Source organism: Palaemon carinicauda, chromosome 13 (genome assembly GCF_036898095.1).
Source record: "Palaemon carinicauda isolate YSFRI2023 chromosome 13, ASM3689809v2, whole genome shotgun sequence".
NCBI classification, from domain to species: domain Eukaryota; kingdom Metazoa; phylum Arthropoda; class Malacostraca; order Decapoda; family Palaemonidae; genus Palaemon; species Palaemon carinicauda.
Genome location: NC_090737.1, coordinates 101022892 through 101040694, shown reverse-complemented (window position 1 = coordinate 101040694; position 17803 = coordinate 101022892). Strand labels below are relative to the sequence as shown.

Sequence of the window (17803 nt, the reverse complement as noted above, 5' to 3'; positions counted from 1 at the left end):
AGCCTTAATATCTTCAATTATTCGGATGTCTCGTGTGAGCTTATTGTATAGTCTCGGGGCCGAATTTTTAAAGGCTCCAGAGCCTACAGTAGACATGTATCTAGATTCTAATAGTTTGAAACCATCTAAAACTATTCTCGTGTCAGGACGATTTGTTGGTTGCACAATATGTACCAATTCTCCAAGATATTTTGGACGACCGGTTCTGATAACTTGGCGGGTTATTGCACATATTTTAAACTCAATTCTCGCTTTAATCGGCAGCCAATGTAGATCAATTAGTATAGGAGTGATCCTTTCTCTAGGTGGGACTCCTTTAATTAGTCTTGCTCCTCTGTTTATCATGTTTTGTAATTTCTTAAGTTGTACTTTTGGTAGATTGTGGTAGATGGTGTTATATTAGTCAATTCTGGTAATTACACAGTTTATCACGTTTCTTTACAGAATATTCATCCAAGTACTTTTTTATAGAAGCAATATTTCTTAGGTAATAACCAGTAGTTCTTACTACATTATTTATTTGGGCATTGAGAGACAAGTTGCAGCTAAGAAATACGCCCAGGCCATGAACTATACTAGATATCGGGACCGAGTCGTTATTTATGTTTATTTGAATATCACTTAAGTTTCTTAGTCTGTTTTTCTTTCCCACCACGATACACTCAGTTTTGTTCTCATTTAATTTTAGTTGTTTAATTGTTATCCATTTTCTAACACTATCAAGGATTCGGTTTAGAGTTTCAGTAGTGTCATCTATATTATTTAAGAAGTAAAATTGTGTCATCCGCACATAGTTTGAACTTCACACCACGCCTTTGTAGTACTTTTGATAAACCAATAGTATAGATGCAGAATAAGATTGGGCCAAGTACACTCCCCTGGGGTACCCCTCTGTTTAAAGGTTCATGTGATGAATATGAGTTTCCAATTTGCACACACTAATTTCTACCAACCAAGTAGTCTTTTAGGTATTCGAAGGCTTGATCTTCAACGCCGATGGACCGTAGATCATTTAAAAGCAGTTCATACACAACTGTATCCAAAGCAGAGTAATATTAAAGTACCACAATTTATTTTCATCCATCATTTCCAGCATATCATTTACAACATAACAGATGGCTGTCTTCATAGAGTATATAGTTTTATGTATGTAGATTGGTTGTCTGGCAAAGCTCTTATCACTTCTAAGTGACTGACTAGTTGTTCAAGAATTACGAATTCTTGCACTTTTGAAATAAAGAATAGATTCGAAATAGGTCTATATGAGCTTAATTCCTGGTAATCCAGAGCACTTTTCATAAACGGTGTGACTATAGCCATTTTTCTCAGATTTGGAAAACTTATATTCATCAATGCTTGCATTTGCTATTCTCTTTATTATTTCGGCTGGACTAGAAAAGTTTCTTTCTCTAATTACTTGAGATATTGGCATAAGGTCAATTCCGCAATTGGTTTTGTTTGCTCTTGATAATTCTGATCATATCGTCTTGTGTTATGTTGTTAAATCTCAATAATTCTATCTGTGTATCTGGTGTACTATTAATCTGATGTTGAATATTTACAAATGACCTATTTATATCTTCTATTTTGCTTTTAAAGAATACTAGAAAATTATTTACTATTTCCTAGTCACTGTACCCATCAGGTAGCTTTCTTTTGTTTACAGTTCCCATTATACTATCTTTGAATTATTATTATTATTATTATTATAATTATTATTATTATTATTATTATTATCATTATCATTATTATTATAACGCATATGTAGTCTACATTAGTCACTTCCTGTAAGGAGTCAAAATTATTGACACGTGCCTGACACCATAGTGTGTGTACCTTAATGGTCATAGAGTCCGGCAAATGACACGAATACTTAACATAGATACCAAGTATACCGCATAAAGTATTTGCCATGCAACCACTTGAAACTTCACACTGTTCTCTTCTGTTCCGATTGGCCCACCTTACGTGGAACACGGGCTCTTGCGCTAGCAGCCCGTAAACCTCATACTGCCTTGGGTCGATGCCTTATAATTTATGCATTGCTTCGAACAGTTGCTTCTTTACTAGCAATTTAACCCTCGGGGTTAGTTTTCCATTAGACAAACTATGTTGCAAACTATCATTAGTTTTTTAGCTGGATTTTTAAGGTGCGCCGGTGTCAAAGGAGTAGCGGAAGACCAAATACCTGAAAATGGAATTTCCATGACTCACTTGAATTCGCAGAACTTGTTATGAATTTCAGAAAAGAATAGGTAAAACGGTGAATACGTAGCATATATATATATATATATATATATATATATATATATATATATATTCATCATCATCATTATCATCATCATCTCCTCCCACGCCTATCGACGCAAGGGCCTAGGTTAGATTTAGCCGGTCGTTTCTATCTTGAGCTCTTAAATCTATACTCCCCCTTTCATCATCTCTTACTTCAAGTTTCTTAGTCCTCAGCCATGTAGGCCTGGGTCTTCCTACACTTCTAGTAACTTGCAGAGCCCAGTTGAAAGTTTGGTAAACTAATCTCTCTTGGGGACTGAGAAGAGCATGCCCAAACCATGTTGCCAACTTGCCATCCACATATGGCACTCGAGTAATCTCTTACAGTTTCATTTCTAATCCTGTTCTGTCCTTTAACTTTCAATATTCTTCTTAGGGTTTTGTTCTGTATATATATATTTACATATATATATATGTATATATATATATATATATATATATATATATATATATATATATTTATATATATAGCCTATATATGTGTGTATATATACACATATATATATATATATATATATATGTATGTATATAATATATATATATATATATATATATATATATATATATATATATATATATATATATATATATATATAAAGTGATGCATATACTGTAGTATTTCAAATAACATTAAGTACATACGAAATTAGACTTTACTAATGATATTCAGTCTGTGTATCGAAGTAATTTTTTTTTTAAATATGAAAGATAAACTGTAAAGATTTTTGTATCCATCACATTTCCATTGGACAAGTTTGTCATCTACTCGTAATATTTTATTATTCGTTACAGGAATTATATTATTATTATTATTATTATTATTAGTAGTAGTATTATTATTATAATTACCTTCGCCAACTTAGTTCCGGTGAAAGTTATGTTTTGATAGGCGTGTATTTTGTATGTCTGTCTATGTGTGTTGTGATTCGTATAACTCAAAAATTATTTGACCAAATCCCATGTAATTTGGTGGGATGATTATTCATGATCAAATGACAATTTAATTAGATTTTGAGAATGATTTGGTCAAAGTTCAATGTCAAGGTAACAGAAAGGTAAAAAACGTCTTTTTGCCCTATCGTTGTTAATTTTTATGTGATTTGTATGGAACTCATGTCAAAGAGTGCATAATTCAATCCCCGTTCTTGTGATTTGGAAGTGATTTGGTCAAAGGTCAAGGTCAAGGTAAAAAAAAAGTATTTTTACTATATCATGGTCAATGTTTTTCGGATTTGCATGAAACTAGTGTCAAATAATCATAATTCAATTGACTATTTTGTGATAATACAACATGATATAGGCGAAGGTATGCGATCTACCAAGCGCCCGTTCTAGTCATTATTATTATTATTATTATTATTATTATTATTATTATTATTATTATTATTATTATTATTATTATTATTATTATTATTATTATTATTATTAGCTAAGATACAACCCTATTTTGAAAAACAGGACGCTATAAGCCCGAGGGAAGGAAATGTGGAAATATATAAACTACAAGAGAAGTAATTAACAATTAGAATATAATATTTCAAGAACAGTGACAGCATTAAAACGGCTCATTCGTATATAAACTATAAAAGCTTAAAAAACAAGAGGAGCAGACATAAGATAGAATAGTGTGCCAGATCGTACTCTCAAGCAAGAGAACTCTACCCCCAAGATAGTGGAAGACCATGGTACAAAGGCTATGACACTACCCAAGACTAGAGAACAACGGTTTGATTTTGGAGAGCTACTTGCCATAGCTAAAGAGTCTCTTCTACCCTTACCAAGAGGAAAGTGGCTACTGAACAATTACATTGCAGTAGTTAACCCCTTGAGCGAAGAAGAATTTAGTATTTCTAGTGATGTCAGATGTATGTGGACAGAGGAGAATGTGGAAAGAATAGGCCATACTATCGATGTATGTGTAAGCAAAGGAAAATGAGTTGTAACCAGAGAGAAGGGCCCAATATAGTACTGCCTGGTCCGTCAAAGGTCCCAATAACCCTCTGGCGGTGGTATCTCAACGGGTGGCTGGTGCCCTGGCCAACCTTTTACTTATTGAAATATTTGGTTCTGTTTGGATAAAGAGTCGTTTCAAAGGAAGTCATCCCCGTATGGAGAAACTGCTTACATTGGGCTCACCTTGGCACACTGTAAACATTTTGACTGGTGACTGCCTTTTGCCTTTCATATGTTCCAGTTGATCTTTTTTTTCTTTTTTCCTTGTACCATACAATTGTTTATTATCCACATCATCATCGTCATCATAACAACAACAAAAACATCAATAATAACATTTTAATATAAAAAGATAAGAGTGCCGATTATTGTGAATATTCTTATTTTTGTGCTCCCGTGTTTGCGTGCTCGCAAAGTCTTTTAAATACATTGCTATACGTCCTTTGAGAAAAAAGAACTACAGAAAATCCATAGTTCTTACCTCTACAAAAGCATTCAGTTCAATTGGCAGGAATACGCCGATCTCAGAATTATATTCTTATTGGTTTCCCAGCTATAATCACAATTATTCAATTTTGCATATTTTTACGTAAGTACAATAACAACATCAGAAGAGTAAATTAAAGGCTAAGTTAGACCCCAAATCCCAACAGAAGGATGATCACTTGGAGATGTTGATAAGAAGCATTGCAAATGATATAGGAATATATATTTACAGTAAAGATAAGAACCTCAGTCACCATAATCTTTACCGATTTTAATTGCTCTGAATTCATCTCCAGCCTCTCTGTTTCATTGTCTAAATAAACGCAAAGGTATTTACTTAGGTCAGTTACTTCCTAAGAGGGTGTTTATTTGTTTGATGTTGCCATGGTTACTGGACCCTAGATCGACCGATGACCTACCTTACGTATTAATGATGAGGGACCGGAAGTATCCATCGATTACTTGGACAAACAGGATCTATTCATCCTACTCTTCTGTTGTTTATAAACGATTGTTGTTTGTTGTTGCTGTTGTTCCTGGTGTTGCCTTAGTCGCCTGGTTAATTTCAATTTTGCTTTTATTATTAGTTTCTTATTTTTATTTTACATGTCAACACATTTTCTTTCGACTTGTCTAGTAGCTCTGAAAAATTTCCGCTTGCTGCCTTCATCTTATAGATGATTACTTTGGAGTGTTATAAACTACTAGTTATCCTTTATCAATCTTATACTGAATTGAATAAGCTTTATGGTTAAGTAACCTAGGAATGGCATATCTGCCAAAATATAGCTTGATCACCAGGATAACAAAGAAATAAAGAAAAAAAATTTTCTTCTGGAGTAATTCACGTCTAAATCATGTTATGCATATATCCGCTGCTTAAAAGGATACAAGTAAAGTTGTTATGGAAACAGCGAGAGTTTGTAAATTCCATGATATAGAAGTAAACATTATGAAAAAACTAATCAAAATCTCGATTCTCAAGTTCTGAAACCTCGTCGGCTCGAGTCATGTACCTTTTGTCAAGATTATATATATATATATATATATATATATATATATATATATATATATATATATATATATATATATATATATTTAAAACGGAATCTGACAAGACAATGTTAATGTCAAATCAATACTCACTTCCTAGACATGTGGAGTAGTATGAAATTGAAGTATCGTGAATGTCATTGACTTGCTAATTATTATTGAAACATAAGACTGGAATAACCTTCGAGCAGATGCACCAAACTTTTGAATGAAAAATTCTTTCCTGTTATTATTATTATTATTATTATTATTATTATTATTATTATTATTATTATTATTATCAGCTAGGCTACAACCTTAGTTAAAAAAGCAGGATGCTATAATCCCAAGGGCTCCAACAGGGAAAAATAGCCCAGTGAGGAAAGGAAATAAGGAAATAGATAAACTACAAGAGAAGAAATGAAAAATTAACATGAAATATTTTAAGAAGAGTAACAACATTAAAATAAATCTTTTATAAATAAACTGTAAAAACTTCGTAAAAAAAAACAAGAGTAAGAGAAATGAGATAGAATAGTGTGCCCGAGTATACCTTCAATCAAGAGAACTCTACCCCAAGGCAGTGGAAGGCCATAGTGCAGAGGAGGCACAACCCAAAGCTAGAGAACAATGGTTTGATTATGGAGTGTCCTTTGCCTAGGAGAGTTGCTTACCATAGCTAAAAAGTCCCTTCTATCTTTACCAAGAGTAAATTAGCTTATGAACAATGGCAGTACAGTACGACATATTCCAACAAAAATAAATCAAAATTAAGAATATTCCTATGGGGCACATCCATACAAGAATTCTATTGCAGTCCATCAGCAGTCTCTCGAACAAGCAAATAATTAAGCAGAGTCAAGTGAATAATTACCTTTATTCAACTTCGATAACGGATATAGAACAATATATATATATATATATATATATATATATATATATATATATGTATATTTATGTATATATATATATATATATATATATATATATATATATGTATATATATATATATATATATATATATATATATCTTGTTTATGTAGCCCCTTGACATGGTAAAAACTTTACTGTTTTAATTTCCAGTTCATTTCTTTAGGGACAAACTTATACCTGCAGAAAAAATAGGAATTCTAAAATATTCCTGTCTTCATTATTCATGAAAAAAAAGCATTATCATATTTTCTATTTTCTATATATTATCTTTGAAAGCTTTGATGGAAAGTTTATTTGTTTCTATCAAGAGTGTTTACGAAATTCGTCGACATTTTGTATTCAAATTAAAATAGATAAATAGCATTTTACAGCCTAACAATCGCTTGTTTGTCAGCAACTAAGAAAAATCAATAACTATTGTTTGTTGACAAAGATCTCGTTTGTTTGTGACAAAGGACGGTTCCTGTCTGACTCATAGATAGTTACTGATATATGTAATTACTAACATATGTAATTACTCACGGGTGGAGTCAAGGCTATAAATGAACTTACTCATCATATTTGTATTCATGTTTGTGTGGTTTATTCATCTATATCTTATTTCAACAGTGTTTCTTTCCTTCCACTAACAGACTTCAGTATTTCTTGTAGTTTTTCTTTGTGAGCTCCTTTTTTACTTGCCCATTACTAGTTTCATTCTCTTGTCTACATACAACTGTGAGCAGTAATAAGTCGCAATATAAGGCCTTAGATGCCAATGGGCGAGTGCTTACGTAAACACAGTCCATCGGACGGATTCTTTAAATAAACAAATTTGTTTTTTTTTAACCAAGATAGATCATGGAAATCTAGGATTAAAGCAGAGGTAAAATTATTCCGGGGTTTCATGTGGACAGTAAATATTCAGATGATCCCAGTTAGAAAATAAGAGGAAAATAGGGCCATTTCAATTTTCCCAATAAGTAGCTTAGCGTGTCTTTCACGTTTTTAACTAAATAAATACAAAGGCGGAAGAATCTACAGAATTCATCCATTTTATCACTTTATTTTCTTTTACCTCCTAAGTAAAGCTGTTTACTAAAGAAATTTGTATGAATAAAGCCTCTATAAAATATGAAGATTTCTGCTTGAACATTTTATTGACCATACAGTATTGCAAGCAGATTAGCATGCTTGGAAAATACGTTGAAAAGGACTAGGAATGTTTATAGTCAATAGAACTACGTTGGGTACAGAACCGGAATGGGAGGAAAGGTTGCAGAAATAGATAAAGGAAAACAAGAATATGAAAGTTGTAGAGAGTCATTAGACATCTGACAAAGTTATTGTTGTATATTGGGATACTCTACATTGAGGCTTAATAATGAGGTTACTTATTTACTATTAGGTGTTTATGGTGTCATGGATAATTAAAAAAATCACTTTTAATACATTGCCAACATAAAACCCATACAACCCCGTAATCCTTTTTTTTTCTCCTTGCAGGAAAAACATGAACGAAGAAAAGAAGCGGAAGTACGTGATGACGTGGGTGGGTCGGACCGGAGGTGTGAAAAACGTCAAGAAGTCCCTCAAAGAACTGGTTAAAGCGGCCAGGACGATTCTGCCTCCCACGGGAACCACTTACTCCATCTGCGAAACATTCGACACCTATCAAAAAGGCGGTAAGGGATTCGGTTGGTGTGAATTTGGTTGTATCTCTTGAGACCTGACTGTACCCACTGGTACCTTGTTTGGTCTTGGGGTGACCTAGTCCAGCTTATTTAGCTTCCTGGACGCTGTATGATTTTCACCAACCCGTATGGCTTTCCGACTGTGTGTTTTTGTTTCAGGTTAACCTGCAACAGGGACCTGCAATTATGCCTTTCTGACAAGTTGTCTTTACTTGACTGACTTGTGTTTAGAATTGTGTTTGTTTTTTCTCCCAGCGTTTGTATGTGTGTTCTTATTCCCGGCTCATATGTAACAACTGTCATGTGTATATCCTTTTAAAAAAAATAGAATTTATTATAGCTATTGAAGAAAAATTGAATAAAGGAAAATTTATATATATATATATATATATATATATATATATATATATATATATATATATATATATATATATGTTAGATGTATTCACAAGAATATTATGCAACAGATTCATCATTGAAGTAAATATTTTTTTCCTTTGGTATGTATGTATGTATGTATGTATGTATGTATGTATGTATGTAAGATTTATTTTCACGTTTGCAATGTCCTTGCAGAATAAACGCTTAGAATGTATCTTATCTACAGGAAGATAATAATTGAAGAATATAACTTCTCACGCCCAAAATATATTTGTCCGACCGAGATAAAGACTTTCAGTTCTACTTTGACTTAGGAGGCCTTCTCTTCACTCTCAACCCCCCCTCAATTTCTGTTCAGCTCTTCGTCACTTTTTCTCACTCCCCTTCACCCCTTCCTCTCACTCTCATCACCAACGTACCTCGCCCCTTCTCCCCTGTTCCTCAATATCTCCTTATATTTCTCAATCTTTCGCCGTTGAATAATACCCGCCCCCCTCCCCATCCAACCTCACGCCTACTCCTCATTACTTCATCATAATTGAAGCGAGAAGAATGTAGAATTTTCGTCCCAAAACGTTCGACTCTCGAGTCATACTCAAACAGGTCGATGACCCTTCTTGTCCTGAAGCCCGATTGAATTGATAACAACGAATCGCTCGCTATCACTTTGATCTCCGCCATCTCTCTCTTTCACCTAGAGTGATTTATGTTTTAGGTTCAAGGTTTAATCACTGAGTCATCTCTCCCTCCTGGTTGTGGATAGGGGCGCCCTCTCCCTCCCTAACCCTGGGTATCTACCCCACCTTCTTTTGTGGTACCCTGGGTCATAGTAGCGCCCCCCCCCCCCACACCCATCTTCCCCTTCCGAGTCAGTGGTAGTGACCCTGAAAGTCTTCATTGTCCTTCGTCGGCAAATGTGTCTTTGTGACGGTTTAATCTTAACCTATACTGAGGGTTCTCTCGGAGTGAACTGGCGAATGATGATTTGGTTTTGCTTATTCCTTATTAGATAAACGTGAGCGTTATGTTTGTAAAGACCTAATGAATAGAATAGACGAGTAAAGGGAATGATGTCATGAATATTGTTAAAACTTTTCAAGGTGTCCTTTTAGAAAAAAAAATATGTTTAATGTGTCATTTTAAAATATTTTGAAAATCAGCCTTTACGGGTTATAGATCAATACTTAAATTGGTACTCAAGCATACCAACACTTAGGAAAATTGTCAATTACAATGACCTTTTCTATAATATTCGGAATGATCGTCCCTCTAAACGACTTATGTTTGTAACTCTATTGGTTACATGTATATCTTTCTGTCAGTATTGCTGTTATCCTGTTATAAGCGACATATGAGTTCGAGCATTGTCTCTATACTTTTATTAAACGTTAATTCTAATCTAGATTTACATCCTTGTTTTCTAAATTATATATATACATATATATATATATATATATATATATATATATATATATATATATATATATATATCCAGTCACGCCAAGCTCTCCCCGTCCTTCGGGTAGTGGGGAGAGGAGTAGTCATACCCCGGTGATAGGGTGTGTGCGTGTGTGTGTGAGTGTGTATGTGTGTGCATATCTATCTGAACATTTAACAGTCCTTTTTGACGGGTCGCGTGCTCTAGCAGGATATATTTTTGAAATAGGGAAGGGTGAAGTAGCTGTTAAAGGGGTGCTGATTGGAAGAAGTATTTTGAGAAAGGGAGACACGTGTATTTGGAAAAGGGTAAATGAAGTATGTAAGCTAAAAAAGGTAGGAGTAGGAGTAAAGATAATAAAGAGGGTACGCAGAGTGAAAGGTACGTTAAAAGACTTCAATACTAAATACAGTCCACCACCTGAAGTGCACTTACTTTACTGCCTCACGTGAGTTTTAAGTGGTTTTTAAGGATTTTTTTTCCTGAAACTTGGGAACCGATTCATCTTCTGTCACTTATATGGAAATAAAATTTTAGTTCAAAATCTTATAAGAAAGCTGGAAGTTCAAAATGTTCATTCGGATGCTTTGTATGCGTGATATATTTTAAAATTGAATCTTACTTATTTCAAAAAGGTTAATATGAATGGTACGATAATTCCCAAACATCCCAATACGGAATTATAGGGCCAAGATTAAATGCATCTTAGGTTTCGTAAAAAGCATCTTTTAAATGGCTACCATGAAGCAGGTGTTAGTTTTAGTTCCACGCTAAGCTCCCATCAGAGCTTTCTCTCAAGAATTTGTTTTTTATGAAACTCATAGACGCAGCTACTTCCCTGATATCATGAGCCTTGACTTTCAATACAGGCAAGGAGTACTCTTGTAAAGAGACATCAATTTGAACAATGAGTTCCAATGATAAAAACAACATTCTATTTTTAAGGATAACGTAGTTCACAAAACACATTTAGAACTGTAGTTCAATTATCAGAAGTTTTGATCCGTGTTATGGGCTTTATATTTTGGCATTGTGGGCGGGAATGTATGTAACAACGTTCATTATAACTTATGAAGTTCCTAGGTGTGCTCGGCATCAATGACCTTCGATGTCAGGATGCCAGAGAACTTCAAATCATTCATTCATTCCTAGGTGTACAGTCACTCATATAAATTGATGGATGTCCGGGTGTTTGAGAGAGATTTCTATTTCACCCCTTTCTGGACGACAGGTGTCTGGGAGTGCGAGACCAGTCGAATATTGAACTACCTAACTCTGCTGTAGTAACTGTTAACTTTTACGAGTATGTTATTAATCTGTTTTTTTCCACGTAGATATATATTACAGAGCTTCTGTTCTTTCCTTCTCTTCTGCCCTGTTGTTTTTCTCTCGCCTTTCTACTTGTAGTCAGGGTGAATTAAATGGGATGGTGGATCAGTCCAGAAATAATTAGCAACAAGAAGTATTTCATGACAGTGGATGGAGAATTTTGTAGCATACCATAAAAAAACCTCCCTCTGGATCTTAATTTTTTTTTCCAAAGACTCATTAAAAAAAATGCTAAGATGTATGATTTTTCCCTTTTTCAAAATTGGATTAAATGGGCACTGCTAGTCTTCTGTTATAAAGCTTGACTCTCTGAAAAAGGATTGTTCATTAAACTATTCCATTGGAAGCCTAATTTGATTTGCACAGGCTCACATTGTTAGCAGTTGTCTGTGTCATTTAGACCATTATGCCAAATGCTAGGATCATTGAGGGTCATTCCACACTACTTAAACCCACCCTAGAAATAATTTTTGATATCCTGAAATTCAATTATCTAACGCCACGATCGAAATCAATGGGACTTGAACCCGGTTGTGCCAAGCAGTGCACAGAAATTAAATACCATTGTTAGTAATATTGATAGTAATGGCGAAGGACTTTGCGGGCATGGTGAAATCATGTATTTTTGGAGATTAATTTAATAAACTAAACATGTCAGAGTCAAGCTCTTGGGAGGAATGTAATGTATAGGCTGAGGATTGGCCATAGTCGGCCAAAGCACAAAATCTTTTCGTTTTTTCTTCTTTTGAGCGATATTCATGCACAGTTTAAAAGTACTTCAAGTTTTGCTTATTATAATTTTTACTTTGCTTGCTTTATCATTCAGTTGAATTTATAGCTATTATTATTATTATTATTATTATTATTATTATTATTATTATTATTATTGCAGTTGTTGTCAATTTCTTATCTTTTCAAAGTATTTGGTATCAATTTTCACCAACAGATTTCAGTTATGTTTAATTAATGATAAATTTTACTTATCCTCTTTTTTTTTAAATACTTTGGTAATCATTATTTGATGCTTCTACTGATATTGGAGAAGATATCAGAAAATTTTCCGGAGAATCTTCCATTTCCGGAACCAGATACAAAATTAGCACAGACTCGTCGGGGATTGCTCTTTTTAATAAAAAGGATGCTATTGAATTTACAGAAATATTGCATTTCGCAATAAGATGGCAAAGACTTGCCTTATCTGAATGCTCTTGATGTCAATTCATACATTTTTTTTTTACTGCGTAAAATCCGAATTTAGAAATATGTACTTACCCATTTCCTATATAAGCTATAAAAACTTTAACAAAACAAGAGGAAGAGAAACTAGATAGAACAGTATGCCCGAGTGTAACCTCAAGCAAGAGAACTCTAACCCAAGACAGTGGAAGACCATGGTACAGAGGCTATGGCACTACCCAAGACTAGAAAACAATGGTTTGATTTTGGAGTGACCTTCTCCTAGAAGAGCTGCTTACCATAGCTAAAGAGTCTCTTCTACCCCTACCAAGAGGAAAGTAGCCACTGAACAATTACATTGCAGTATTTAACCCCTTGGTTGAAGAAGAATTGTTCGGTAATCTCAGTGTTGTCAGGTGTATGAAGTCAGGGGAGAATCTGTAAAGAATAGGCCAGACTATTCGGTGTCTGTGTGGGCAAAGTGAAAGTAAACCGTAACCAGAGAGAAGGATCCAATATAGTACTGTCTGGCCAGTCAAAGTACTCCATAACTCTCTAGCGGTAGTAACTCAACGGGCGGCTGGTGCCCTGGCCAACCTACTACCTACATATATATATATATATATATATATATATATATATATATATATATATATATATATATAGTTTGCCTAAGTATATTATACATAGAAAATAATGGTGTCATTTGAAAAATGAAATTATTTATTACCTGGTTCTTTAATATCTTTAGACATTTTCGTCTTTTGAGATTTACTGAGGGTTTAGTTAGACCCAACTTGTGAAGGTTTAAATGCTGTTTGCCCCTCCTTGCCTTATTGTTATATGGGACTTGAAGTTGACACTTCTGATTTTATAATTCTTATGAAGCCTATAGGCCTAGAATTAAAATGAAGAAGAGACTGTGGAGAAATTTCACAAATCGTAACTTTTTGCCCAGATAGACACCTTTCATAAATGACAAGATTTGATGCAAATATTTATTGTTGCTACCAGACATATAGCCATACCCTAGTATGTGTTAAAGACAAGACGACAAAGCCATATTATTATTATTATTATTACTGTTGTTGTTGTTGTTATTCGAGATACGTTGCTATTGTAGAATCTGCCCATTATAGGTGTGGGGGAATATGTCTGACCCGATTATAGCTTTCCCTTCGTATATTAAAGTTGGATAATATAGGTAGATTTAATTGTATTTCTGGTACCGAAGATAACACACCACTTCGCTTATTTACTTATTCATTTATCATTATTACTTCTCCCAGAATATACTCCTCAAGAAATTAGACCTATTTAGGCAGCGTTGACTGTTACCTAAGCTTTGGCTTGAAATAATTTATTGTAAGTTTCGAAACCACGACCCTAACTACCTTTCCCTAACTACCTTTCCCTAACTACCTTTTGCTTCATACACAAAACGACATAAGCAAAATCAAGTAATAACTTTGAATTGATAACCCAAATGCATAGATGGTTATTATTATTAGACAACAGGACTAAGCTTAGATTATTTTCCCTCTTGAAGCCCTCTTTCCCACTCCGACTATCTACAGACACAGTTCCAGGAATAGTCTCACGGAATCAAGGTGTTCAGAGGGATTCGTGTTTCATTAATGTATTACTTTTTTTCTGAAATATTATTGTAGCACAATAGTTTTAACTATCTAATATTTTTTCAATAATAAAATTTTTCATAACAGTTGAGCAACTTTGTGCATTCATACACATGTTTACAAAGTGAAATATAAGATTTATTACTAAGTGACAAGTTATGTTCAACGCTGTCCATTGCAATAATAAATAAATAGCAACAATCTGGCTGCATACTGTAGACGGGAATCCCCCCCCCCTACCTCGTGCTCTTTATTAGTAGAGGAAGAGAAGAAGGAAAAGGATAAGAAAGGGTTACTAATGAGAGAGAGAGAGAGAGAGAGAGAGAGAGAGAGAGAGAGAGAGAGAGAGAGAGAGAGAGAGAGAGAGAGAGAGAGAAGGAAGAGGAGAATTCAACACCAGACCAAAGAAAGCCTGTTGCTGTTTTGCTGGATAACCGGGGGACGTCAGTGACAGGATACTCTCTTTCTATCCTGCCTGTCTCGGAACCCCAAACCGAGAGGTAGTCCTGAATCGGAAGACACCCAAGAGGAAGGATCCTCAACGGAGTCGATTTCTTGGGGCTTGACCCGACCCAGGACTCTCGGAAAATCCGAGTCTCTTTACTTTAGGATATCCAGGAAGATACAGGCATCACTGCCATTACTGGTCGGAAAATATTCTCCATTTAAGAAGACTCAAACATTTTATGTAAAGTTTACAGATTTGTTGATAAATTCATAATTTTTTTATAAAGTTTGATAATTAAGAATTTGGTTGCCTTTCATAATAATCATCATTATAACTATTTATGAATTTTGAATATGCTGCATATTAAGTGAGGATAGAAAAGCAAAAGCACCACCTCTAGAGCCTCCTCAACCATCATGGCACCGATGATCCTCCAGTATCAAACGAAATTATTACTTAACCAAGATCTGTAGACCTTACTAAGACCTTGGCTTTATCAATGAGTTACGAAAAAAAAAACCTGAAAAAAGAAAATCACTATGAAGAGATAGCGTTTTCTTCGTGGTGTCAAGTCCCAGACGGATGAGATGCCATTTTTCTTTTAGTCTGTCACAATAATCATATCTCCTAAAGGCAGATTATCTTAATTTACATTTGCTGCATAGTAAGTTTTCATTTAGGTAAGGCATACTAATTTTTAAAAGAAATACCATTAGAACATCCGAGGAAAGAGAGAAAACGGAGTCATGGCTTCTACAATACATCAATATGTTTTAAACGTTGCATTGTAGGCATATCTGACATTATAGCTTCTGCATCTACATGTTTTCAACGTTGAATTGCAGGCCTATATGACATTACAGCTCTGCATCTACATGTTTTAAGCGTTGCATTGTAGGCATATCTGACATTATAGCTTCTGCATTTACATGTTTTAAGCGTTGCATAGTACGCCTATATGACATCACAGCTTCTGCAGCTATAGAGCCTTGCATTGTAGGCCTACCTGACATACCGGCACATTGTTGCTTTTGTGCAGTATTCTAAAATCAAGAATTTATATTCCTCTTGTGTTTCTTCAGTAGCAGCAAATATGATCTATTTCAGTGTACAAACGATTACGCAATTTCCCAGAAATTTAGACAACTTCAGATTCCAAGAGAAAAAAATAATTAAGAGAAACTATTTTGATGAGTTACTTTTCATGAATTAAACTGACCAGTTTTAATATTTTAATATTTTAAAGAGTTTGAATTAAAATTCGTTATATATATGGTCATCATCATTTCCTAGGCCTATTGACCCTAACGGCCCCGGTTACATTTCGCCAGCCGTCTCCATCTTGAGCTTTTAAATCAATACTTCTCCATTCATCATCTCCTACTTCATACATCACATGCTGTAAAATTGAAGTTTCCAAAGAATTTTATCAAACATGGTCTACTGATATTGTTTGGACCTTAGACAGTCTTAATTACGAACAAACAATAGTTATAGTGAAATCTTGGAAACTATTTGTGACTGTTCGATGGAAATTCTAGGCTGGATATTCAGGTTAAGGAATGGAAATGTTTATAGGCCTAATAAATACGGAGTATTGAATTTGAGGGTGAAAAGTCTTTTATCTTTAAAGCACATCACAGTGACACAGTGTTCAGACTAAACTTCCGACCCCTGAAAGGTCGACTTGATATTGTTCTTGTAAATAATAATATGTTTTAATCGTTTTAGACTCCTTGCAACACACCAGAGAACCCACTGCTTCCTAATAAGCTATTGCTGAGCCATAATTGAAAACAAGGTTCCTAACAGCTATACTCTCATTGCAAAGCATCGACTCTAGAAGAGTTTAGCAATTCAAGTAACTGTCTGCATCTTTCAACCTCATTATTCCCATTGTATAACAGGGTCGGCCTCTCGAGTCTACTCTTCGAATCTATTTATTTGATTTTCCTCTTTTGTACAGTACATTAAAACAAAATTTTAATCAATGATTTTATAAGTAAACTATTTTTTTGAAATCATATTTAAATAGGAATAGTGTTATCCAGTTTTGTCCTTTAAAAGTTAATAAAGAGATTCATATTGTGTTGACTCGAAAATTAAGTAAAGGGAAAATGTGCTTTATCCAGAGAGGGATCTGACAGTACCCAATAACTTTCGCAATAGTATCAATGGGTGCCTACCAATGGCCATCAAAATACTGATCTATTTGCTAGAAGAATATTCAAAATTCATAAATAGCTATAATGATGATTATCATTAAAGGCAACTAAATTCTTAATTATCAAACTTTATAAAATAATTATGAATTTATCAACAAATCTATAAACTTTGCATAAAATGTTTGAGTCTTCTTAAATAGAGAATATTTTCCGACAAGTAATGGCAGTGATATCTGTATCGTCCTGGATAACTTGAAGTAAAGAGACTCGGATTTTCCGAGAGTCCTGGGTCGGGTCAAGCCCTAAGAAATTGACTCCGTTGAGGATCCTTCCTCTTGGGTGTCTTCCGATTCAGGACTACCTCTCGGTTTGGGGTTCCGAGACAGGCAGGATAGAAAGATAGTATCCTGTCAATGACGTCCCCCGGTTATCCAGCAAAACAGCAACAGGCTTTCTGTGGTCTGGTGTTGAATTCTCCTCTTCCTTCTCTCTCTCTCTCTCTCTCTCTCTCTCTCTCTCTCTCTCTCTCTCTCTCTCTCTCTCTCTCTCTCTCTCTCTCTTATAATTATTTATTTTTGGATGGGCAAGCGTTGTTCGTAAGTTGCCACTTAGTAATAAACCTTATATTTCACTTAGGAGATATGTGTATGTATGAAACAACGGTGGTCAACTGCTATGAAAAATTCTATCATTGAAAAATATTGGATCGTTAAAGAAATCGTGCTAGAATATTTCAGAACAAAAAATAAATACGGCAATGTAGCCCGAATCCCTCTAAATACCGTGATTCCTGGAACTGAGTGGGAAAGAGGGCGTCAAGAGGGAAAATAATTCAAGCTTAGTCCTGTTGTCTAATAATA

General features: G+C 34.4%; 1 protein-coding gene across 1 annotated transcript in view; it reads left to right on the top strand.

Moving 5' to 3' along the window:
- Positions 1 to 17803, top strand: part of LOC137652001 (uncharacterized) — a 58292-nt gene that overhangs the window by 27092 nt on the left and 13397 nt on the right. The window contains exon 2 of the mRNA XM_068385210.1: positions 8182 to 8360. Coding sequence (XP_068241311.1) covers positions 8182 to 8360 — 179 coding nt within the window. The remainder of the gene's footprint in view (positions 1 to 8181; positions 8361 to 17803) is intronic.